The sequence below is a fragment of the Xiphias gladius genome, chromosome 21 (assembly GCF_016859285.1).
Source record: "Xiphias gladius isolate SHS-SW01 ecotype Sanya breed wild chromosome 21, ASM1685928v1, whole genome shotgun sequence".
NCBI lineage: Eukaryota > Metazoa > Chordata > Actinopteri > Istiophoriformes > Xiphiidae > Xiphias > Xiphias gladius.
This window is the reverse complement of record NC_053420.1, coordinates 24,003,514-24,024,198: the sequence shown is the minus strand read 5'-3', so window position 1 is coordinate 24,024,198 and position 20,685 is coordinate 24,003,514. Positions and strand designations below refer to the sequence as shown.

The following is a 20,685-nucleotide window of genomic DNA, read 5'->3' as shown; positions in this document are numbered from 1 at the left end:
TATATGCTACTTTATACTTCTGCTTCTCCTCCACATTTTGTAGGCAAATAGATCCACCTTTATCAGCTGCAGCATTAGTGATGCTTACATACTGATGAAGTTATAATCACATAATATACATTATTGTGAAATGGGCCATTGGGCATAATGAGTACTTTTGCTTTTTGTACTTTAAGTATATTTTGATGCACTTTTATTTGTTACAGAGTATTTCTACACTGTGGTATTGTTACTTTTACATGATTAAAAGATCAGATTGCTGGAAAAGTCACTTGTTTGAAAGTTAAATGTATCGCTTTGTATTGAAAAACTGAATTTTCAAAGTAACTAGCTGTCATACAAAGCAAGTGGAGTAAAAAGTACAATATTTGCCTGTGAAATCTAGTGGAGTTAAAGAATAAACTGTTTTAAATTGGTAATACTCAATCCTTAGAGGAAGCACTGTCCTTAAGTACCATACTTCAGTAAATTTACCCAGTTACTGCCTTCCATGGCTCAGATCCAAGCACACTGAAACAGTGTACAAGCAAACTGACATTGTCAACTGAACTCACATATCAAGTTGGGATTTTATCTTACTTGACAAAGCATTCTGAGTTGTGGTGAATTTATGCGCACATCAAGAGAAGATATGCAGCAGTTGCAGCCTTTTTGGCATGCACCACGCACGCACGCACACGCTCACACACACCTGACCATCTGTTAACTTTTTCTTAATAGAACACATGAACTAGATTCTTCAGACTGTGCCAAACCGAGCATTTATGGGCACATCATATTAACTGGATGTTATAAATACATGCTTGATTCTTTACAGATCTGCTGAGTGAGGTTAAAATCATGGAGGCACACCTTCTGACAATACAATAATTATTGATGGCAGTGTTGGTAGAATTAGGCCAAGTTACACTAGTTGCTTCTTTTCTCCTGCAACTTCTCTATGTGAAAATTGGAGGAAACACAGTGGTGATGAATTCCTCTCTGACTTTTTCCTTTACTGGTAAATCTTGACTTCAGTCTTACGAACAAACACTTGAAGTGGAACTGTTATGGCATACAAGCCAATTATGTTAGTATGGCTTGTTATAATGCGATTAGAGAGCTTGAGCTCGCTGATTGTCTCTTTAAGAAGCAGTGAGAGTGAGAGGAGGTGGTGCGGTTTCACACCCTGGGGTGGGAAACAGAGGCGGGGCCAGAAACCGCGGAGTGACAGCCGCTCCAAGGCTCTCCAACTCCGCCGTGCACCCGCAGCCCGTAACGACCAATGGGGTTGGGACTTGACCCGCCCGTCAAAGCCACAGCAGCCAATCGCGGCGAGCCATGGGAGGGCCCTGGAAAACGCTGTTGTGCATCCAACGTGGGACTACGGAACGGTCACCCAGGAAAAAAGGAAAAAGTAAGTCAAGAAAGGAAAAAACTCATGGTTGTGGTGCACGGTCGGAAGGAGGGGTGACTCTCTTTTACTAATCGGGTCGTGGAGATTTTGTGACCACAGACTGCACCTGATAAGCCGCTGGTCGAGTTCGCTCGGACCTTGTGTGTTATTTCAAACTTGGATTTATTCGGCTACAGCAGCGAAGTGCTGTTGAGATTTTGGACGATATGCAGCGCTCGGCTTGAGAGGCGAACGGCTGGAGTTTTCGGCATTGTTCCTGCCGGACCTAACTTATTTACTACATCCTCAACTTTGTTGCGGACAGTGTACAACGCCGCCAGAAGTCACCGGGTAGCCGTTTTGCGATGTTTTGAACAATTTTGCTGCTTTCCCGTTGACCAACACTTATTTCGAGAGCTGCCCGGGCGCACTGTGTCCCTTAACGTTTTGCTGTTGCATGTTTTCAAACATGTCACCAAAAGCCGCGGCCCTATCGAGAAAGTAGATTTTAGCCTTTTTATGGACAGACTCTTGCAACATAAATTTAAGTTCAAGGCGACATGCAAGCTCGCCGTAGCCCACTGTGAATCTCCTTTGATTTTTTTTTTTTTTTTTAGCCCGCGTCGGACACCAGCCGAGAAAGTTGGACTGGGAACTTGTGTCCTAAATAACTGTTATTGGGATGGAAAACGTTTTACTGCGCCGCAGTTATTTGTGCTAGCCTCTGGGCGTCAAGAAGACCTTTTAATGTGCTATAGAGGCCATCCAGTCTCCCCGAAGCTACATTAATATTCTAGTTTGTGGGTACGAGGAGAGAGAGCTCGGCAGCCGCGCTATTAAAACTGGATACAAAATGGCGGCGTCCCTGGGACGATTTGGATATGTTTCTCGTTGTGTTTTTTATTTCATTTTGACGGTCGAACTGTTCAGCGGTTACGGATTCAGCTCGGACTTGCCGTGTGCCCAGAACTGTACCTGCACCGGAGATTCAGTGGACTGTAGCAACCTGGAGCTGACAGCTACGCCTCTGGACCTTCCAGCCCGGACTGTTTCCTTGTAAGTAAAGCGCCCACTTGCCCTTGCCTAGTTATTGACCGGGGTACAAACGGGGTAACGTTATTTGTAAGGAAAAGTGAACAGTGGCGTAGGAACTTTAAAACTTTTTGTCAACGACACAACTAAATAGCCATTAAACCACGGATCTCAGTTGATACGGTTTTCTCCTCAGGAATCCAGTCTGAGAATATTTTTGTGGTTATGCTTTGAGTTGCATAATTGCCTGTAGGCTCTAAAAGCGAGACTGAGGACATCTGTCAAAGTAGTTGTGTCTGTCCCTTCTTCATAATAGTAACTTCGTGTCAGTAAGTTAGAGGCAAAATCAAACTGATTCTTTTTTTTGCTGGCGACCCCCTGTTAACCTAAAGTCCCCCGGAGGTCCCTGCACCCCACTCTGGAAACCAATGGAACAACATACTACCAACCTTTATCTTTTCCTGAGACAGTTGTTATACATCATGTTGTAATTTGATTAGGATTGTTATTAATTAAACATTCACATAATCTTTCTCAGCAGGACAGCTAAAGCAGAATGAAAGCTTATTTGAGTTTGACAGTAAACCATATGTAGTATTTTAAGATTTATTGTGCATTTCAGTATTGTCTAAGGAAATTTCAAATGTGCTTATTTAATTAGGCTTGATGACTGTCATTTACAGCAGTTTAACAGGTGATTTATAAGAAGGGGATCATGCACTAACATTTCACACAGAGCATTCTGATGGTGCACATCAATTAGTTGGGGTGAAATGCCTTGCTCAAGGGCACATTAAATTATTGTGGGGGAGAGAAAGAGCTCTGTAACGTGAATATAAATTTAAACTGGTCATTTTAAAATTCTGTCACGACTCTATATGTTTCAGACTCTAATCAGCCCATAAAACTTATTTCCCTAATTCCCAGTATAATAAACCTTCATTTTAAGTTACTGTCCTTTCCAACTCAACTACTTTCAGAGATGTAATTGAATATTACAGGCCAAGGCTTATCATCATCCTTTGCAGTCAGTGAATTTTGATATCTTTTTTAGTTTCTGACACATGGATACTAGACAAGTGCATTCTAATATAGCTTTCTAAAAATGTATTCATGTCTCCAATGTTATAATGAACAAACTGACCCCTCTGGGTGAGTAAACAAACACACCCGGACATGTCATAACAAATAAACCCCTGCTTTATACAGTCAGATTTATGACAGGTATTATCCTAATTCCAGTTTCTGGGTTTCTAGCCATAGTTTACAAATTAAATTTCTTGTAAATTAGGCATTGGTTCCTTGCGGTAAGACTGACAACAGTTGAAACCCTGTCTGCCAGCTCATTTAGGAAATGAGCCAATTTGGGACATTTTTATGAAACATCCTCCAATGTTTAGGGAACTTAAGCACTTATCAAACTGAATGAGACAATTTATCTACAAACAACACTACTCTCTGTCCTCCCAATCAACATTTTGGCTCGCACCGCAGTATATTGCAAACACTATGTCCAGTGGCAATTGTGAATCCTCACTGAAAATTAGGCATCCTGTTATAAACCTTGTGGCATCTGTTTGTGTGTGCTGCTGGGAACAGGGGGTTAAAGACCAGAGACCCAAAGAGTCCTCTGAGTCCCAGGTTCCAGTGTTAGGCATTTTTTTCTTTCACTGGGAAGTGAGGAATGCAACTTTTAAAAAGTCTTCTAAAAACATGAATAACGGCACTTGTGCCCGGATAGCCTCATTGCCCTGAAGCACCACTTAGCCAAGTTCAAGTGCAGACACTGTTTATCATGCATGGACGCAGATACACTGCTCTTCCTGTCCTCATGGAGAGTGGACGATTATTATGGGACGACTGTCCCAGCTGAAACAGCTGCTCTCAACCTTTTGGTTTGTGTAACGATAGGGTCCAGCAGGAGCCCTGTCTCGCTCCAAGTCTACTTCTTTTATCTTAGCCAAACCTTATCGGTTAAGATTTAAGGACCCGCAATCTTGTTGTTTTCAAAGGGAATGGCTTTATGGCTTTGAATTATCTCTTAAAACACCTAGGTTGCATATTTCCACACCACTTGAGATAGTCACATTATGTTGGCAGGTAACTCAAAGGGAACCAGCTCCATTCCTCCGATGTCTGTAAACTTGCTAGATTAGTAGATGATTACTGTAAACCCGAAGAGACAAGTATGGACAATTTCACTTGTGGCCCAGTGCGATCCCATTATAAGGTAACTCACGCCAAGTCTTGTCCACTTGAGCGGAAGAAATAACTTTTTGTGTTGTGAATTGAAAGCTATTTTAGTTTTCTGCCTGTGCACAAAAATATGTGTGAGCTGATTGTGAGTCGATGTTATTCACAGACAAAAGGTAAACTGCAATATTGTTGCAAAGGACGTACCAAGAGTTATAGTAGAGTGCAACAGTAATAGTTTTATCCTTTCAATAGAGCTGACTGAGCGTATTAGTGTACACAATGCCTTAGTTTTAAATAAAGTGCATATGCCCACCGGTACCTCAAGGCACCTGAGCCGAGTGAAATCAGAATGGAATCAACTGTCTGTTACATTTACCCCAGGGAGGGAGCAGCAGCAGCAGCAACAGCAGCAACAGCAGCAACGCTGGTAGTGGTAGGGCGGACATGACCGGTGAGTTTCAATAAACACAAGTCACCTGGGCCAGCTTTCCTCCTCCTCTCTTCTACATAATGCAGATGTAATGCTCGGAGGAAAATCTCAATAACCTGAAACACCTGTAAGATTTGACTGTTAATTAGATTGCTAAAACATGTGTTATTGCAGTTGTTAATCACCAAGAAGCCCCCAATTTAGTCTTACATATACTTTTGTTTTGTACAACCACTTGCAGACTTTAAAAGTCATCTATGTTTTACTTTGCTGTCTGTAAAATTAAGATTGTTCAAGCAGAGAGGATAAATCCAGCTTCAAATGAATGGAATGGATTTCCCACCCTTTTGTGTGGGTGAAGAATGATTGCGCTGTCATGTAGCTGTTCCAATTATCTTTATACAGGCTCTTAAATTTGGATTACAGTAATGAACACTGCAGTGGTACCTCAGGACTTGCATTTATACAGCAGCTCACAGAAAGAAATAGTTCTTAAGGAGAGTCATCCTATCTCCAAGGTTGCAGAGCTTTTGGGGATTTTGAGCAGATAGCAAACAATATTGGCAACAGGCTCAAACTTTCTGGTAGATGTGAAAATCTTCTTTAAACAGTTTTGTCCAGGATGTATTGCTGTTACAGAGCACCCGCTCCACAGAAAAAAAAGGTCTTGCAATTTACTCTTTGTGTCAACAAGAAAATACTTCTACGACAGCGAGGTTTACCCCACCACTAAATGTGTTTTGTTTTTTTTAAATTAGGAAAACTTCTAGTTTTATTGGATTTGTCTGTGTCATGAAGAGCTCACTCAAAATTATTTCTTTAACCAAGCGATACTTAATCCTTGATGTTGCGGCTAAATTGTTCGTGTGCACATGAGGCACAGTCAGTGGAAGTGGACCACTGGCCCTGTGTTGCCTAGTTGATGACTGCGGCCAGGTTACCTTTTATATTCAATGTATGCAAATAATGAAGCAGTTTTGGCTAACCCATAATATACATACATAATATACAATATACAGTGCTAGCTAAAACTCTGGTGTGAGGCATCCTTTTAGGCAAAGGATGTTTGCAAGTAGCTTTTGTTGTCCCCAGAAGTGGCTTTATGTGTTTTTAGGGGTGATTCTGAGAACCTGGATGAATATTTGTCTAGAGAAAATAGGGGGCTAGAGGGTACAGGTTGGCAGTTTATCCATCAGCAGCAGTCCTAGCAGTCCTCTGGCAGTAGGTGAAGAAAAAACCCTAATGCTTTCCACTTGTCAAAACAATCTGCCTTCGGGACCCTGATTTTAATGGCCCCCTTGATGAGGATTGGGGAAACAATCATGTTGGCATATCCTTGCAGAGCAGCAGAGTTAAAAAGGAGAGATGGTCGGGGGTTGTGGTGAAGCTGTATGCTTAACTTAGTGTGGAACATACCCTTTAAAAGAAAAAAATGATTTATTTCAGTGTACTAACAATTTATGGGAATGTTAATGGACTGATAATGTATTGCAAGAACATTGATCATATTCTGCTTCATCAATTATTTTTCCCATCCCTGTATTCACCCACACAGGTTTTTCAGGGCAAACACTTGAGGTCAAAGGGCTGATATTGCTTCTTTAAGGCCTTTGCAATCATGAATTTCTTTGTCAAACATATCCTGTGCTGTCTTACATCAGTGCCTGTAAAATTTAACAAACTGACCACCAGCCTCAGATGTTTGTCCATTGTTTCTGATTGATGAATATCCTAATCACATTCAAAGCAAGTTCACTCTCACGCAGTCACATATTGCCTCTCAGGAGTGGTGCCTTATCTTATTTGCAGCCATGGTAATGTGTATAAAAAGCATTTTTGCCCACAGTGCCACTGGCGTAATGGGATTTTGCAAGTAAATAAAAGCATGAGCATTACTAATTTTGGCTGCGATTGCTGTGGTTGGATAGAGATAAAACAGATACATGGTGTCTGTTTGCCAGCATCTTTCTTATCCTAATCCCTTTTGTGTTTTACTGTTACAGAAAACTACAGTTTTTTTTTACAGGGTTTTCTTATTTTCATTTGTCAATGTTGAGACCTTAACCAGGATGATAACCAACTTGCAGAAACTCTGGTGAAAAGCAAGAAGAAGCCTGATCTTGATTGATGACTTTTGTAACCTAGCATATCCCAAGTGGTTTTCCAAGTTTCCTAACTTGCTGGCCACAGTGCATAGTGTACAACGTTCTGCTGCGACACAACCCCAAGCCATAGCCTTAAACCTCACAGTACAGCCTTATTGGTAAACACCATCCCCTACAGTTGGTTTTGGCTTCTGCGCTCAGGAAATGGGTTTGTGTTGGTGGTTTCCTGACAGAGGCTGGGAGCTCAGCTGGCTGGTTGTGGACTGGTCGGCAGAGGGTGGAGCGGCAGATTACCTGGCCTGGGGGAATTGAGGAAAGGTGGGGGAACATTTTCCTCCCATTGCATGGAAGTGTTTTGTCAATGTCACGGTTTTCTGCTGCTGCTTCTGCGTTCAGACTGGTTCCACTAGTTGGTAAAAGTCTTGTCCCTGGTCAGAAACCTCAACCACTGTCACGTTTAACACACAGAAGAAACCCAGAGGAAATGAAATGTTACAGGACTATCTGCTTGTATGTCACATATTGTCAGACACAACTCATTTTAATTTTAGGTAGTCTATTACTTCATCAAACCTATTAATAAACATGCAAAATTATATTTCACATTAGGACTATGATGGCCCTTGGCTCAGTGTTCCTTTTATGGCCATCTCTGCTGTTAGCAAGTTTAAACTTGATATAAGGAAAGACTGATACATGAACACTTAACTTCACAAATGCTTTTTCTCCTGCTGAAACAGATGACCATTTCAGCAGTTGGGGCACAGCCGCACCAACAGCAGCAGCACTCAGCAGGGCTGAGCCCCCTGTGGTTTCTAGGGCATTTCTCACTACGCAGCCTTGTAATCTTGTGGTATTGGGGGATCATTATACCAAGTTTTTTTTATTGTCATAGTTTCCCTATCCTTGTGACTTGCGTGTCCTCTGGCAGATACCTTAAAGTCACAACGTTAGCGTTTAGAAAGGTTTAGGGTGATCATTGTCATTGATTTTTATCACCTGCTCTTGCCTTATCGGGCTATTTTATGTTAAGTTGGATAGTATAAGTAGACGAAGTTTCTCTATGTACATTTTAAAGTGTCAATTTATTAGTTTTTTTTTTTTTTTTTTTTTGTAAATGATTCTATTTTAACCCATTAAGATGATTCATGGAAAACATTAGCTGTGAACAAATTAGGAAGGAAGAGCTGAGGTTAAGCTCCTCTCTAAGACCAACAGATAAATTCTGACATTAACATGAAGATATGGAATGAGCTCATGGCCTTGCACTGGCTTTAATGACAATCAAACAGCTGCTGCCACAAGTCATTCTGCAGGAATCCAGTCAGCAGAATGGATGGCCCTTTTGTGAAGACAACTTAGAGTGCCAAGTTTTATTTTCCCCCTTTCCCCTCTCTCCCTGAAGTCGGTGTCTACAAAGTGGGCTTGATCGATGAATCATCTGTGAATTCTCTACATCTGGTAAGAGTTTGGAAAACTGGAGAAGATGTTAGAGACTTGGACAGAGAGTGAGAGGTACTGTGCAAGTGAAGCAGCTTCTCCCCAGAAAGCAGGCAGTCCTTCAAGAAGTGAGTGAAGCTGTGAGTGCCAAACTGGGCCAAACATATTTTTCGAAGCCCCCACCACCACCACCACACACACACACACAAAATATTCCTCTGTACTTTCTGATACTACAGAAAGGAGCATCTCAGAGCTTAACTGTCTAGACAGCCACACATTTGCATGCAATTAGATTGTAAAAATAGCATGGTCCACTATTTAGACACTTTTCTTCACTGGCTTGAGTGTAATTATTGCTCTGCTAGTATAACAAACAAACAATAAGTAGGGAAAAAATTGACTAACGATCTGTCTTTTTGTCCACTTTGAAGTTGAGAGCATAAGGTCGGCTGTCTGCACAGTACTAAAACAATAGCTCCACTAAAGAGACATACAGTATTTATGTTATTCTTTCAGATTAATTGTGGACACTCATTTCCTTTTTCTCTTAATGAAGTAGTCTGGCGCCATTTATAAAAAACCACAATACTATGTGATACCAGTTACTGGTTTTGATGTTGTTGCGGAACTGTGTTTATAGCGTGGACAGAATAAGTGTTGTAGTGCTTCTCATCTGGAGTGTCCAGGCTGGCGTCGTAAGACCTGGCCATGGGTTCATGCAGTGCCTTGGGCAAGAGCAGACCCTTTTCCCAACCTCCACCCTGTTTGTTTTGAGTGCTCCACTCCATCTCCTGCTTCAGCTCAAAACCATCAGCAGAGAACAGCAGTACACATGGCACCAAGATGTGTCCCACCTTCCTGCCTCGGAAAACTTCAGAAACTGAGTCATGCTACTAGCCTGACAGATTTCAAAGACTGCAGCAGCTCCTTTGGTGTGTGTGTGTGTGTGTGTGTGTGTGTGTGTGTGTGTGTGTGTGTGTGTGTGTGTGTGTGTGTGTGTGTGTGTGTGTGTGTGTGTGTGTGGTGGGGGGGGTCAATGCATTTGTCATGCAAATGGTGAAATATACCGACCCCCTCAGTGCTACATTTCTCTGACCTCACTAAGTTCTTTTCACCCTCCCAAGATCTTACACCTACTTATGTTTGTACTCGCATCACATTTATCATTAAAATAGCAAATCTTATTCATTGGCTTATGCTTTTAACCTTGTCAAACTTGATAAGATATTGGCTTTGTTCAGCCAGTTTCCTTCCTCTGTTTGACCAGTGTGTAAAATGGTGGGCTGGAGCTGGTGTTAGCCTTGTGTACACTCTCACTGCAGTGCCTGGCTATAAACTGGCCTTTAATGACAGGAAGAGTGGTGTGTGTGTATGTGTGTGTCTGCTTCTCTGACACACAGGTTATTATTTGACTAGTTTTATGATGCTCTGAAATCGACCACATTAAAGGCCCTTTGTCTCCCAGTTGGACTACAGAAGGCTCATCACTTACATCACTTCACACTTTCAGTGAGCAAAGTTCATACTGCACTTATCTATGATAGAAACAGGAAAGATAATGATGATGTATCTCTGTATGTGTAAGTCCCTGCTGTTTTCCTCCCTCCCCATATCTCCTCTCTCCCACACAGAGACTGTGCTGACTTACAGTGCACGCATAGTGTCATATGCTATGACATCACTCCTGTACTCCCAGCTTTCCTCTACTCCCACAGCACCCATAACACAACTATTTTTTAAAGCCTTTTTAATTAGTTTTATATGTCAAATCAGCTGCATAGTCCAGCAATGACGGCCTACTGCAGGCCTGAGTCCTATTTTTCCTGCCTAGACAGTTTGCTTAGTCAGGCAGCCCTGACTTTATCACATTGATCCAGTTGATCCAGCAATTAATTTTGTTTAGCTTGTAAAAACTAAAAAAAAGAAAAGATAAATGCCCTTCAGCAGTTACTAGGATTACGAGTAACATTTGTTAAACATGCCTATAATGATAGGAAGTAGAGAAAAGCAAGGAACTCATGTCTGAAAAGTTGTAACTAGCAAATGCTTTGTGTTTATACTGCATATATATATTTAACAGGTGGTTGATTATTTTATGAATACATTACCATTTTTACCAACATTTCTTATGTGTTTTATAGAGAAGCTTCTTTCTCTTGATATTTCACAGTCTCAGTGTTTGTGGTTATTGTTTGTAATGTGTGGGGAGGCGTTTGGGTTGTACTGGCTGGGTGGGGTTGGAGGGTGGAAAACTAACTGCGCCTCTTTATTCCAGAGCAGCCCTCACACCAGCTGCCCTCATGTTTTGTGTCTCTCCAGAAACAGAAAGGAGATTATGTTGACATTTGTGCTCAGTGTTGGTAAATAGTTTCCTTGAACCAAGTTGAAATATTGGTTGGTACAGTTTGGAATAGACAATGAATGTTAAGTGTGGCCTGTTTTTTGTATTTGCAAATTATTTTAGTATCAAGCAGCTCCAAATTGAGTGTGATCGATCATCATTTCCATCTTTTGAATTTTTCTGTAGTTCATGCAATAATGGTTGTTTAATGAAATGATACATTTAAAAAAAAAAGTATGACATGACAAACGGTAAATGATGCTTGTAAAACAACTCTAAGTGCGAGATTAATAACATGATCATTAAATGTGCCGTTTACTAAATCTATGTAATTATTGTCTTTAAAGGGGGAATCATTTAACAAAGTGAATGTAGAAAATCAGCCAGGGGTGCACCAGCCACAGCAGCTTGAATTCAGTGGGAAAATTTAGTATTTGGCTCAACATGCAGCCTTAATTATCACTCACTTTCTTTGGTTAAGTACCTGGCTGAGAGTGCTTTTGATTTGATCCCGCTGACTAATGTCAAACAGTCTTGCCCATTTGTATAAACTAGTTGTACCATACAATGGAATGCACTGTTTGAAACATTCAGGGCTTTGAGAACTAAATTGCTTTGTAGTGTTTGCCATGTTTAATCACAGCGCCTATTCCCATCTTGACTATACATCCTTTTCTTGTTGGTTGAATTAAATGACATTAACTTATGGAAGCCCTGGTTTGATTTCTGCATGTAGTGTAGAGTTTTACAGGTTATTGGGATGGTTCTCATTTTTCTCGGTATGTTTGTTTCTGCCGCTCTTGCTGTCTGTGTCTTGCCCCGTGAAGAAGTCAGAAACTCTAACGACTTCTAGGATTCTGGTCCACGCTTGGCAAATTCTTCCAGAAGCAGCATGATTGTAAGGTCACTTTCTGGAAAGCATTAACCACGCTTAGCACAGACGTCTCCCCCAACCCCCCTCTTCCACAGGAGAGAGGAGAGAGGGGGGAAGGGAGCGAGACAGGGAGGGAAACCAGCGTTATCACCATGGCCACATACAGTAGGTGTTAAAACACTGTGAAACTTATCTCATCTGATAGGAAAGAAAATAAATCTGGCTGAATGAGATGAAGAGAGAGACTCAGTTGTGTAAACACCATAGGTGACTGAGAAAGAGGCACATGCATACCTGTGTACACACACAAAGGACCAGTTTTGTTTGTTGCTGTGGCCTTTAGCACCAGTACAGCAGGTTTGGTTCTCAAATGTGACTTTTTTCTTAGTCGTCCCTTTGTTCTGTTTTGCCCTGTTTTTACATTTTATGCTTTGAGTTTCATGCCTAGAAATATGTGCATATCCAAGTTCCTCCATCTTGAAATGCTAAAAACACTGTTTGGAGGCGATGTTCTTAGATAAAACTTTATTTGCTTTTTTACTAGGTTTTCCCTAGTAAAATTCCTCAAACTGTTTTGCCAAATTTGTACCAAAAGCAGGTTGATTAAAAACTACGGATCACTCTTCCAGGTGACAACACTCTCCCTAGTTCATCGTGTGTGTGTGTGTGTGTGTGTGTGTGTGTGTGTGTGTGTGTGTGTGTGTGTGTGTTTTGCCGCAATATACGTACCTACAGGCAGAGGTGGCCCATAGGAAGGCGGGTGTGATTTTTCACTTAGCTTCGCCATAACGAGGTAATTGCCTTCTGTTGCAGAGACGACAATTTAGTGATCTAGGCCACAATGGGAGGTGCCACAGTAAATGATCATAACATAGACACACATGCACACCTCCCTGTCAGGCTTGTGCCTGGAGGGCAGACACATGCTGTGCTATTATCTTGTCACACACACAAGCAAGGAGAAACAACTGGGGAGTCAAGCACAGAAGACAAGAAAGGGAAATATGTCAAGTGAGACAGAGATTCAGATTGATGGGTATAAATAATATTACAAAATGCAGTGTGTATGATGTGAGAGAAAAATGTTAAAAGTTAGTCTTTTGCTACAGTAGTGACCAGCCTCCTCAAATTATCTTTCTTAATATGCATTGCTACTTTCTTTAAAATGAAGAAGTGACATGAAGTAACAGCCTCTGCCACAGAGTTCAGCCCCACACCTCTTTTTTCCCCTTCTGCCACGGTCTTTATGGCCACGGTGGTACAAGAGAATGAGGAATGTGTTGCATCAGGTAAAAGTGTCCCCAGTCTCTGGGAACAAGCGGCCATCTCTCGGCAGGCCTGTGAAACATTCCTGGGCCGTCTCTCACGTCTGGACAGAGGGATGGAGGGGTGGGAGGCAGGCGGCCCGGAGCTGTGGGCTCCCTTTGTCTTGCCTAGCCTAACCCCACCACACAAACACAAACACCGCTCTCACTGCAGCCTTCTCTTTGCCAACAGACAGGCTGTATGCCAGTCAGGCAGGAGGTGTATGTGTGTGACAGAGATAGTACTTGTTTATGTGTGAAATAAATTTGATTCATATAGTGTGGGAAACTCAGTCTGAAATCCAGATGTGTGCTAGGTGTGCACACATACCCCTTCACATGCTCTCTGACAGCGGTGACGCTATATCACTGGACAAATCGCTCGCTAATAAGCCTCTGTACAAGTCAAGTGCCAGCTATTAAATACACTGTTAGCCTAAAGTGCAAATTGATTGCTGCAGATGAATAGCCTCTGGGTTATGTTTGGAAAGTGAGCCAGGAGAGAGAGACACTCTGTATCGATAGTATTGATCTGGCCCTCCTTGCCGGCCAGCTGAATTGATGTACTGCAGTGTTTTCAGCCATACTTAATGTGGACGGATGAGGCTGTTTGTCAAATGGGAGAAATAATTGTTGCTATTGATCAGGGTCCTTATTTGGACTACTGAAAAATGGCTACGATAATACAATAAAAGTTACAGAAAATATTGTTGTACTGCTAATATTTTGATTGTTAATTGTACTCTGCTATCTGAAATTGGGCATATAAGGATTTGAACTATTTTCAGTTTAATTCTTTTTCTTTTTTTCCTTTTTCTCAGAAATCTTGGCCACAACAAGCTGACCACCATCAGTGTTGAAGCCTTTGCCAACCTTCCCAACTTGAGAGAGCTGTAAGTAGTCACCAACAGAATACTCACATATACAAGAGTGTGTGTTTGCCTCTGTTTTTCTCTAATGTGAGTGCTTAAAGCTTAAACTCTGAATGTACAGTAATTTAGTTTTTCATTTCAAACCGCAAGTGGCAGTTGTGATGAGTTTTTTTTATCAGTGACTTAATTCTGACTCACGTCCATGATTGTCACTCTACTTCCTAACAGCGTCCTTGTATGTGTTGCTTTGAACCAAGTCTAATTGAGAATAAAGTAGTGGTTTTCTATATTAAGCCTCCCCTCCACCAACTGATACTGTGGCCAACACTGGCCTTGTAAATATTTTATATGGTGAGGAGAGGGCTTGGCTCTGTGTCACTCAGCGCCAGCACACAAGACACATACACACACATCGACAAGTTAAGTGGTGATACACACACTGGTGACATGTTTGGCAGGCCGGCTGGCCAGTCATACGCTCATCGACATCTGTTTTACTCCCATGCTATTTTTGGTTTTTAAAAGGATGACTTGCCACTTGCCCTGTGACAGACATGACAACTTATGTTTGAAATCTTTTGATTTATACAAAGTTTGATTGAATTTAGCCTCATTTGATTGGAGCTTTTGGAATAGCCACAGTACCATTGTGGCGTCTAAACTAGCATTGTTTAGAAAGTTCCAAGAACGACTTGACGAACACTGAGTATAGCTTTAGTTGACATAGTCCCCCGTTTTTGTGTCTAAATTTGTCTAAATGCTAATCTAAATGCCTTTTTAGAGTCCTCTGACCTCATAACAACATATCATTCTTGTGCATTTCTGTTTTCCTTCAGGGCACAGTTTTGTTCTCTAACCTACTACTCTGTGTGTGTTTGTCACTCTCAGGCGGCTGGACCACAATGAACTGACCTCCATACCAGATTTAGGACAGGCTGCTTCCAAGATTGTATCGCTCTACCTGTGAGTACTGCCCCATTTACTGCTTAACATGGTACCAGAATTATCTGGATCTCTGTTACCATATTCTTAGGTCAGTGGCCTCTTTGAAATGCTCTTGAAATAGTCTCTTGACATCTGTCGAGGATGCATATGACTGTACATCTCAGGAGTAATACATGCATGCCTGTATTGAAGTAATGTGAAGTTAGCGATGAATGTTAATCGATTACATAAAACTAGTTGAAAAATCCCCCCTCCACTTGAGCTCTCTTGCCGTAAATATAGAGGTCTGTCGTGAGCAATTAATATGTGGTCAGGTAACTGACTAGTCTTATTAGCCGGCCATGTGGTCATGTCTACAGTGAGCTGTGCTGGCTGCTTGGAGTGTCAACTCGTATATAGTTCCAACTTGGTTGCTCCCAGTTGTGAAACTGTGCCCGTGGGGACTGCCTGCACTGGCATCTCACTGGAGATTTACTGCCCTATTTGGGAAGGGCATGTGTGTGCTTGTGTATGTCACAAACGTGAGCTCAGTAGGCCATCAACAGTCATTTTAACACTGTTGAATGAATCTCATGGTGAGAAAGAGGAAGTGTGGTAACTTTACTCAAGCTGTAGTTTGGGAGTCAGCGAATGTAGCGTTTTAGGAAAATGTTAAACATTAAATATTTGGATTATGGTAATACAGATGGCGTTTATAAGCCGTTTATTGGTTAGAAATTGAATGTCAAATAATAAATTAATAAGAAGTATACTAAAGTACTGGTACTTAAAGAAATACTCAAACGAATAATTAGGTCTGGCTTATTTAACAGTTTTATTTAAGTCATCAGTGTTATCTCAGTATTGACACTTTTCTGTGTTACTATGGTGCTCAAGAATGTCTAAAGGAATGCGAGGCACACAAAATAAACACAGAACAATGAAAGACTTTCTAATGTTAAACCAAAATAAGCCTAAGATAAAAATCAAAAGGCTGAAGCCGATATTAAAGGTTGTTACAATTCTTATAACAAGATAATTGGCGATGCTTTTTGTTATATTTCTGATTCTAAATAAACACACACACACAGGCATAAGTACAATCAGTGTTCCGTCCATATCACCCGTTGGGTGGACTGTTGTTTTCGTATGTGCCACAGATTTTTCCCCTCGTTTGACCAGGGAACATTCTTATATCTCATTCTCAACGTGAAACAAGAAAGTTAACTCTGTATTTTCTTTCACACCTTGCTAGCATACCAGGTGACTGCCTGGTAGTAACGCTCGCAGCTGCTGGTTGTATCATTGGTCATTGTTGTATCATTTTCAGTGGTCAGCTCTGTGGGAGTCCCACCTCTGCCTGCTTCTCGGAATTGATAATGATGCACAAATGTGGTCAGTGTATTTCTGTAGGCTGAGGGCAGTTAGCAAGGGAGGAAATTTGAGGTTTGAGTCAGCAACTCTGAAAACTGTCTGTTAAAATGTGTCATGTTTCCCAAAGTTTTGAACTATTAATATCATTTGTCAAAGGTTTTATATCTGCCTAGATCAGTATGGTTTAGCACAAACCCCTATTCACTTTACTTTTGATACAGAACAGAACACTCTGAAGCAAGTTAACCTTTACTTGGACAAACTGTGCCGAGTCACAGCCCCTCCAAATGATCGGGGTGTCTTTTTTTGGCCTGACTTGAAGCCTGTTGCTAGGGGGAAGGCCTGTAGGCCTGATGGGAGCGGAGGCTAGAGGGAGGGTCGGATCTTTACAAAGCCACGCAGCTGAATTGAAGGCCTGCTGAAGCACTTGCAGCTGCAGCTGTCATTCACAGGGCTTAAGGTAAAAAGGGTGACAGAGAGCAGAGGAGGAAGGATGAGAAAATAGGGAGGGATGCAGTATGTGAATGTGTCAGATCAGGATGACATCACCACATGTTGAAAAAGGAATGGTTCAGAAAAACTCTGAAGAAGGTAAGGAGAGGAAAAAGGAAGCAAGAGGTGAACTCAGGCTCATGGTTATTCCTAAAAGTAAACCCAGTGCACTGTCTGACTTGCCAAGTGCCAAGCCCTCTGGAGTGTGGGAGTGTCTGTGTATGTGCCCTGATAGAGGCAGCAGCATAGAATGCAGGGCAATGTTCCTGTGCCATTAGTTGGAGATAGTCTGGAATGTCGTCTGACTACAAGTTTGTGCGAGACAGCGGCTTACACACAAACACACACTCACCCAAGCAAATGGACAGTGAATCTGTCTTCAGCGCCTCATCCAGCAGTAAACTCTCCAAAAGGCTGAGAGCCCATTATATGTGGTTTCTACTGTCGCAGAGTCTGACTGCCTGAGTCTTTGAGTGTATCAGTCAGCTAGTTGCTGACAAGGTTTGAGATGTCTGACGAAAATGATAAAGTGATTAATGTTAGTAGAATTTAACATGTTCAATAGCTAGAGTATTTTACAAGTTTCCAGGATTTCTGTTTTTTTAAATTTTCAATTAAGCTTATATTTCTGCAGTGTTGGACAAACAGGGTGCTAGGGAAGGGACTGTAATTAAAAAACAAACATTTACAGTTTTTGTTACTGCTATTATTCTCCTAGATATATTATCTTAGTATTTATCATAGTGAGAGGTGAAGAAAGCAGCGGTTTGTTGGCAAAGACACAAAAACAAACAAAAAATGCACTTTTTTTTGTAAAGAGGGTTCAAAGTTTTACAAAAGTTTCTTTAGAAATACATTTTAAACAAACCCTAAACTATAGTTAATACTGTTCAAAGATTGCAATTTCAATTTGACAATTGTCAAGATTGCTGATGATGATTTAACTTTTGCCAAGATAATCATCAGACTGTAATCTCAGCCAAAGGCTATTCTGAGCTATTTGTTTTAGAACATTGACAGTTTGCACTTAAAAAGAACTTGACGACTTACCTCTGTGGGTGTATAACATACAAAATTATAAAGAAAATTATTAGTCTTTTATCTAAAATTTAAATAAGAATTAGGCGAAATAAGAAGGGAGAGGTGAGCGGGCTGGGTTTTTTTTTGCCCTGCTTCCTTTTTTCTTTCTCTTCTTTCTTCTTAATCTCTTGCTTAGTTGAGAGGTGACTCAGGCATTTTCTTTTGCCTTCTTTCAACTTCCTTTAGTCCTTTCACCCCCTTCCTTTTAATGAAATGTCTGGCAGCTCTTTTTCATCGCTGCAGCTATCGTGGAATTCATTAAGCACAGACAGGCCTGACTGTATGTCACTGAATTGCTGCAGCTTTAATTTTTCTATGGGCCAATCACTGTCAGTTGGGGGAACTTCCATCAACCAATCAGGACAGAGCTCTGAGAATCATTTTAACAGTAACATAGTTTAACATAAAAACAAAAGTAACCTGATCATATAGAAGCTTTTAATGTAACCAACCAAAGACCATATGCCAGGCTCCCACAGTCTCACAATGCACTTGGCGAGTCCTCTGACATCCTGCAGACTTCCAGAATACCACAGCAGGATAGCAAAAAAAAAAGAAGCAACAAAAAGTTTTAAAAACACTGTCAAAGTGACAGCAGAGCAGCACAAACTTTCCCATTGTGCTCATTGCCTCTCTAGTCAACATCAAAGAGGTTCTTTAAAACAGCTTGGGATAGAAATCATATGGCCCGCTGGATGATGTGATTTTGAAATAATTCTCCTTTTGTCCCAACCACCAGCTTCAAATGGAAAGGGGTGGGCCAAACAATCGCCCCCCAAAGATGACACTGGAAACGGGAGAATGGGCATGCTAGTGTAAACCCCCGATGCACTTTACATACATCAAAAGAAGTGTCAAAATGAGCCCGGCTCATGATAATCTGATGGTCAATGGGGCAGGGTAATGAGATCTGGAATTAAATGGAATCGAGAGTGAATAAGGCCCCCAGACATCAAAGAGAACAAGAGTGAACCGAGCTCGTCTTAATCAGAAATGTCACTGGCTGTATGATAATCAGTTTTTATAAACGCTACTATTGTATGTCTGGACTTCAAACACGCTGAGCGAAGAGGCTTTATCTGTCTCTCACACGCAGCTGGGCTCTGACCGTGGGCGGGAGAGAGGAGAGGGAATTTGGTTAGAGTGGTGGAAGAAGAACGGGGGTGAGAGAAAGAGTGAGAGAGGTCAACCTCTCCCACCAGTTTGAGACTGATCTGTTTTTCCCAGCAAAGGTCACCAGCTGTTGACCCCCCCCCAAACTTCCCCCTTTCTCCTACCCCATACACTCCTCCCTCCTTTGCTCATGCTCACTGTTGCCACTGTCTGTTGCTCTGTCCCATGTGTGCATTTGTTGTTTGTGTGTGTGTGTGTGTTTGCGCAAGTGTGCTTACATGGCTCATTGTTAACCATTTGTACCACTGTTTATTCAGGTGGGGCGGCACTGGTGTGACCCCTCCTCCTCTCAGACACCAATAAATGACTCTGTGTGTGTGTGTGTGTGTGTGTGTGTGTGTGTGTGTGTGTGTGTGTGTGTGTGTGTGTGTGTGTGTGTGTGTGTGTGTGTGTGTGTGTGTGTGTGTGTGTGTGTGTGTGTGTGTGTGTGTGTGTGTGTGTGTGTGTGTGTGTGTGTGTGTCCGTCTGCTGGCTGAAGGCTAGAAAGGAAAGAGCGACTGACCTTGTTTTGACAAGTTTGACTGGTAGAACACCTACACTCTCATGCTCTTTCTGTCAAACCCTAACACACACCCACATGGGTAGTTAAGAACTCAGAATAATATGGCTGAGCTTTAATTAAAAATAAAGCTAAGTCTTTTGAGTTTCTTTCTGTGGCTCTGCTGTTGGTTTTGCATTGAAATGCTAATAAGCTTTCCATGAATCATGTCAATTACTATTAAGAGATGTGATTTGGTTCAAATTTCTTTTAATTTTGGCCATTCTGTGATAAGGGGTCAGTGCTGTACAAATGATTAACTCGCTGACCTCTGAGTAGACAATGATTTGATGCACTGCCTGATTTGTCTCTTGCCTGCATCCTTTTCAATTCTCTTGACCTGGGGATGTTGGGGGTCATCAGATTTGGAGTAAAAGGATCCAAAGTAGTCCATCTCCATGTTGTCTCCTCAAACACAGGTCCTTATTGTAAAAGAGAGTACAACAAGGGAGTGTGTGTTTGCCTGAGTGAGTAGGTTATAATAACATCACTTGGTGTTTAAGGAAAATGCTGTTAAATGAATTGTTAGTTATTTTGGGAAAAATGGTCGTTTACTTTATTGCCAAAAATTAGATGAACTGATAGCACTCTCACTCTCATAGCTTAGCCTAGCATAACAGCTGGAAACAGTTAGCCTAGACGTGTCCAAACGTATCTAATTTGTTCAATCCGTACAAAAACCAATGTGTAATAACGACCAGTTGTTTACGAGGGGTTACGTGCTTGACTATTTCTTGGCGTGGCAGCAGTGGCTTCCTGGAGTCTAGTAGCCACTGTGAGTTTGCCAGGCAACAAGTGGAGTCTCCCGGAAATTACTAGTTACAACTAGTAGACGTGATTTGTAGCAATCTTCCCATCTCACTCCTGGTGAGAAAGCGAATGAGCAAATATCCTGTTGAACTATTTCTTTAATGCTAGGGATAGGCTTTTTTTAACAGACTCATAGTGTAAATGCAGTCATCAAACTTGTTGATGGGGAAAAAACTTTTGATTTCAGCTAAAATGTTTGACTTAGAGGTCAAGCACTTTCATAGCAAAGATGTCACTTGGATGGTAAAATGAGGTGCCCAAACTACATGACGCTTGGTGATTGGCCTGTTGTTCTCTGTGTGTACGCACTTTCTAAATTTTT

At 41.5% G+C, this 20,685-nt stretch overlaps 1 protein-coding gene across 1 annotated transcript in view; it reads left to right on the top strand.

Moving 5' to 3' along the window:
* Positions 1 to 2,228: 2,228 nt before the first annotated feature.
* The window catches only part of lrig1 (leucine-rich repeats and immunoglobulin-like domains 1), a 38,026-nt gene continuing 19,569 nt past the window's right edge, over positions 2,229 to 20,685 (top strand). The window contains exons 1-3 of the mRNA XM_040159627.1: positions 2,229 to 2,431; positions 13,922 to 13,993; positions 14,861 to 14,935. Coding sequence (XP_040015561.1) covers positions 2,229 to 2,431; positions 13,922 to 13,993; positions 14,861 to 14,935 — 350 coding nt within the window. The remainder of the gene's footprint in view (positions 2,432 to 13,921; positions 13,994 to 14,860; positions 14,936 to 20,685) is intronic.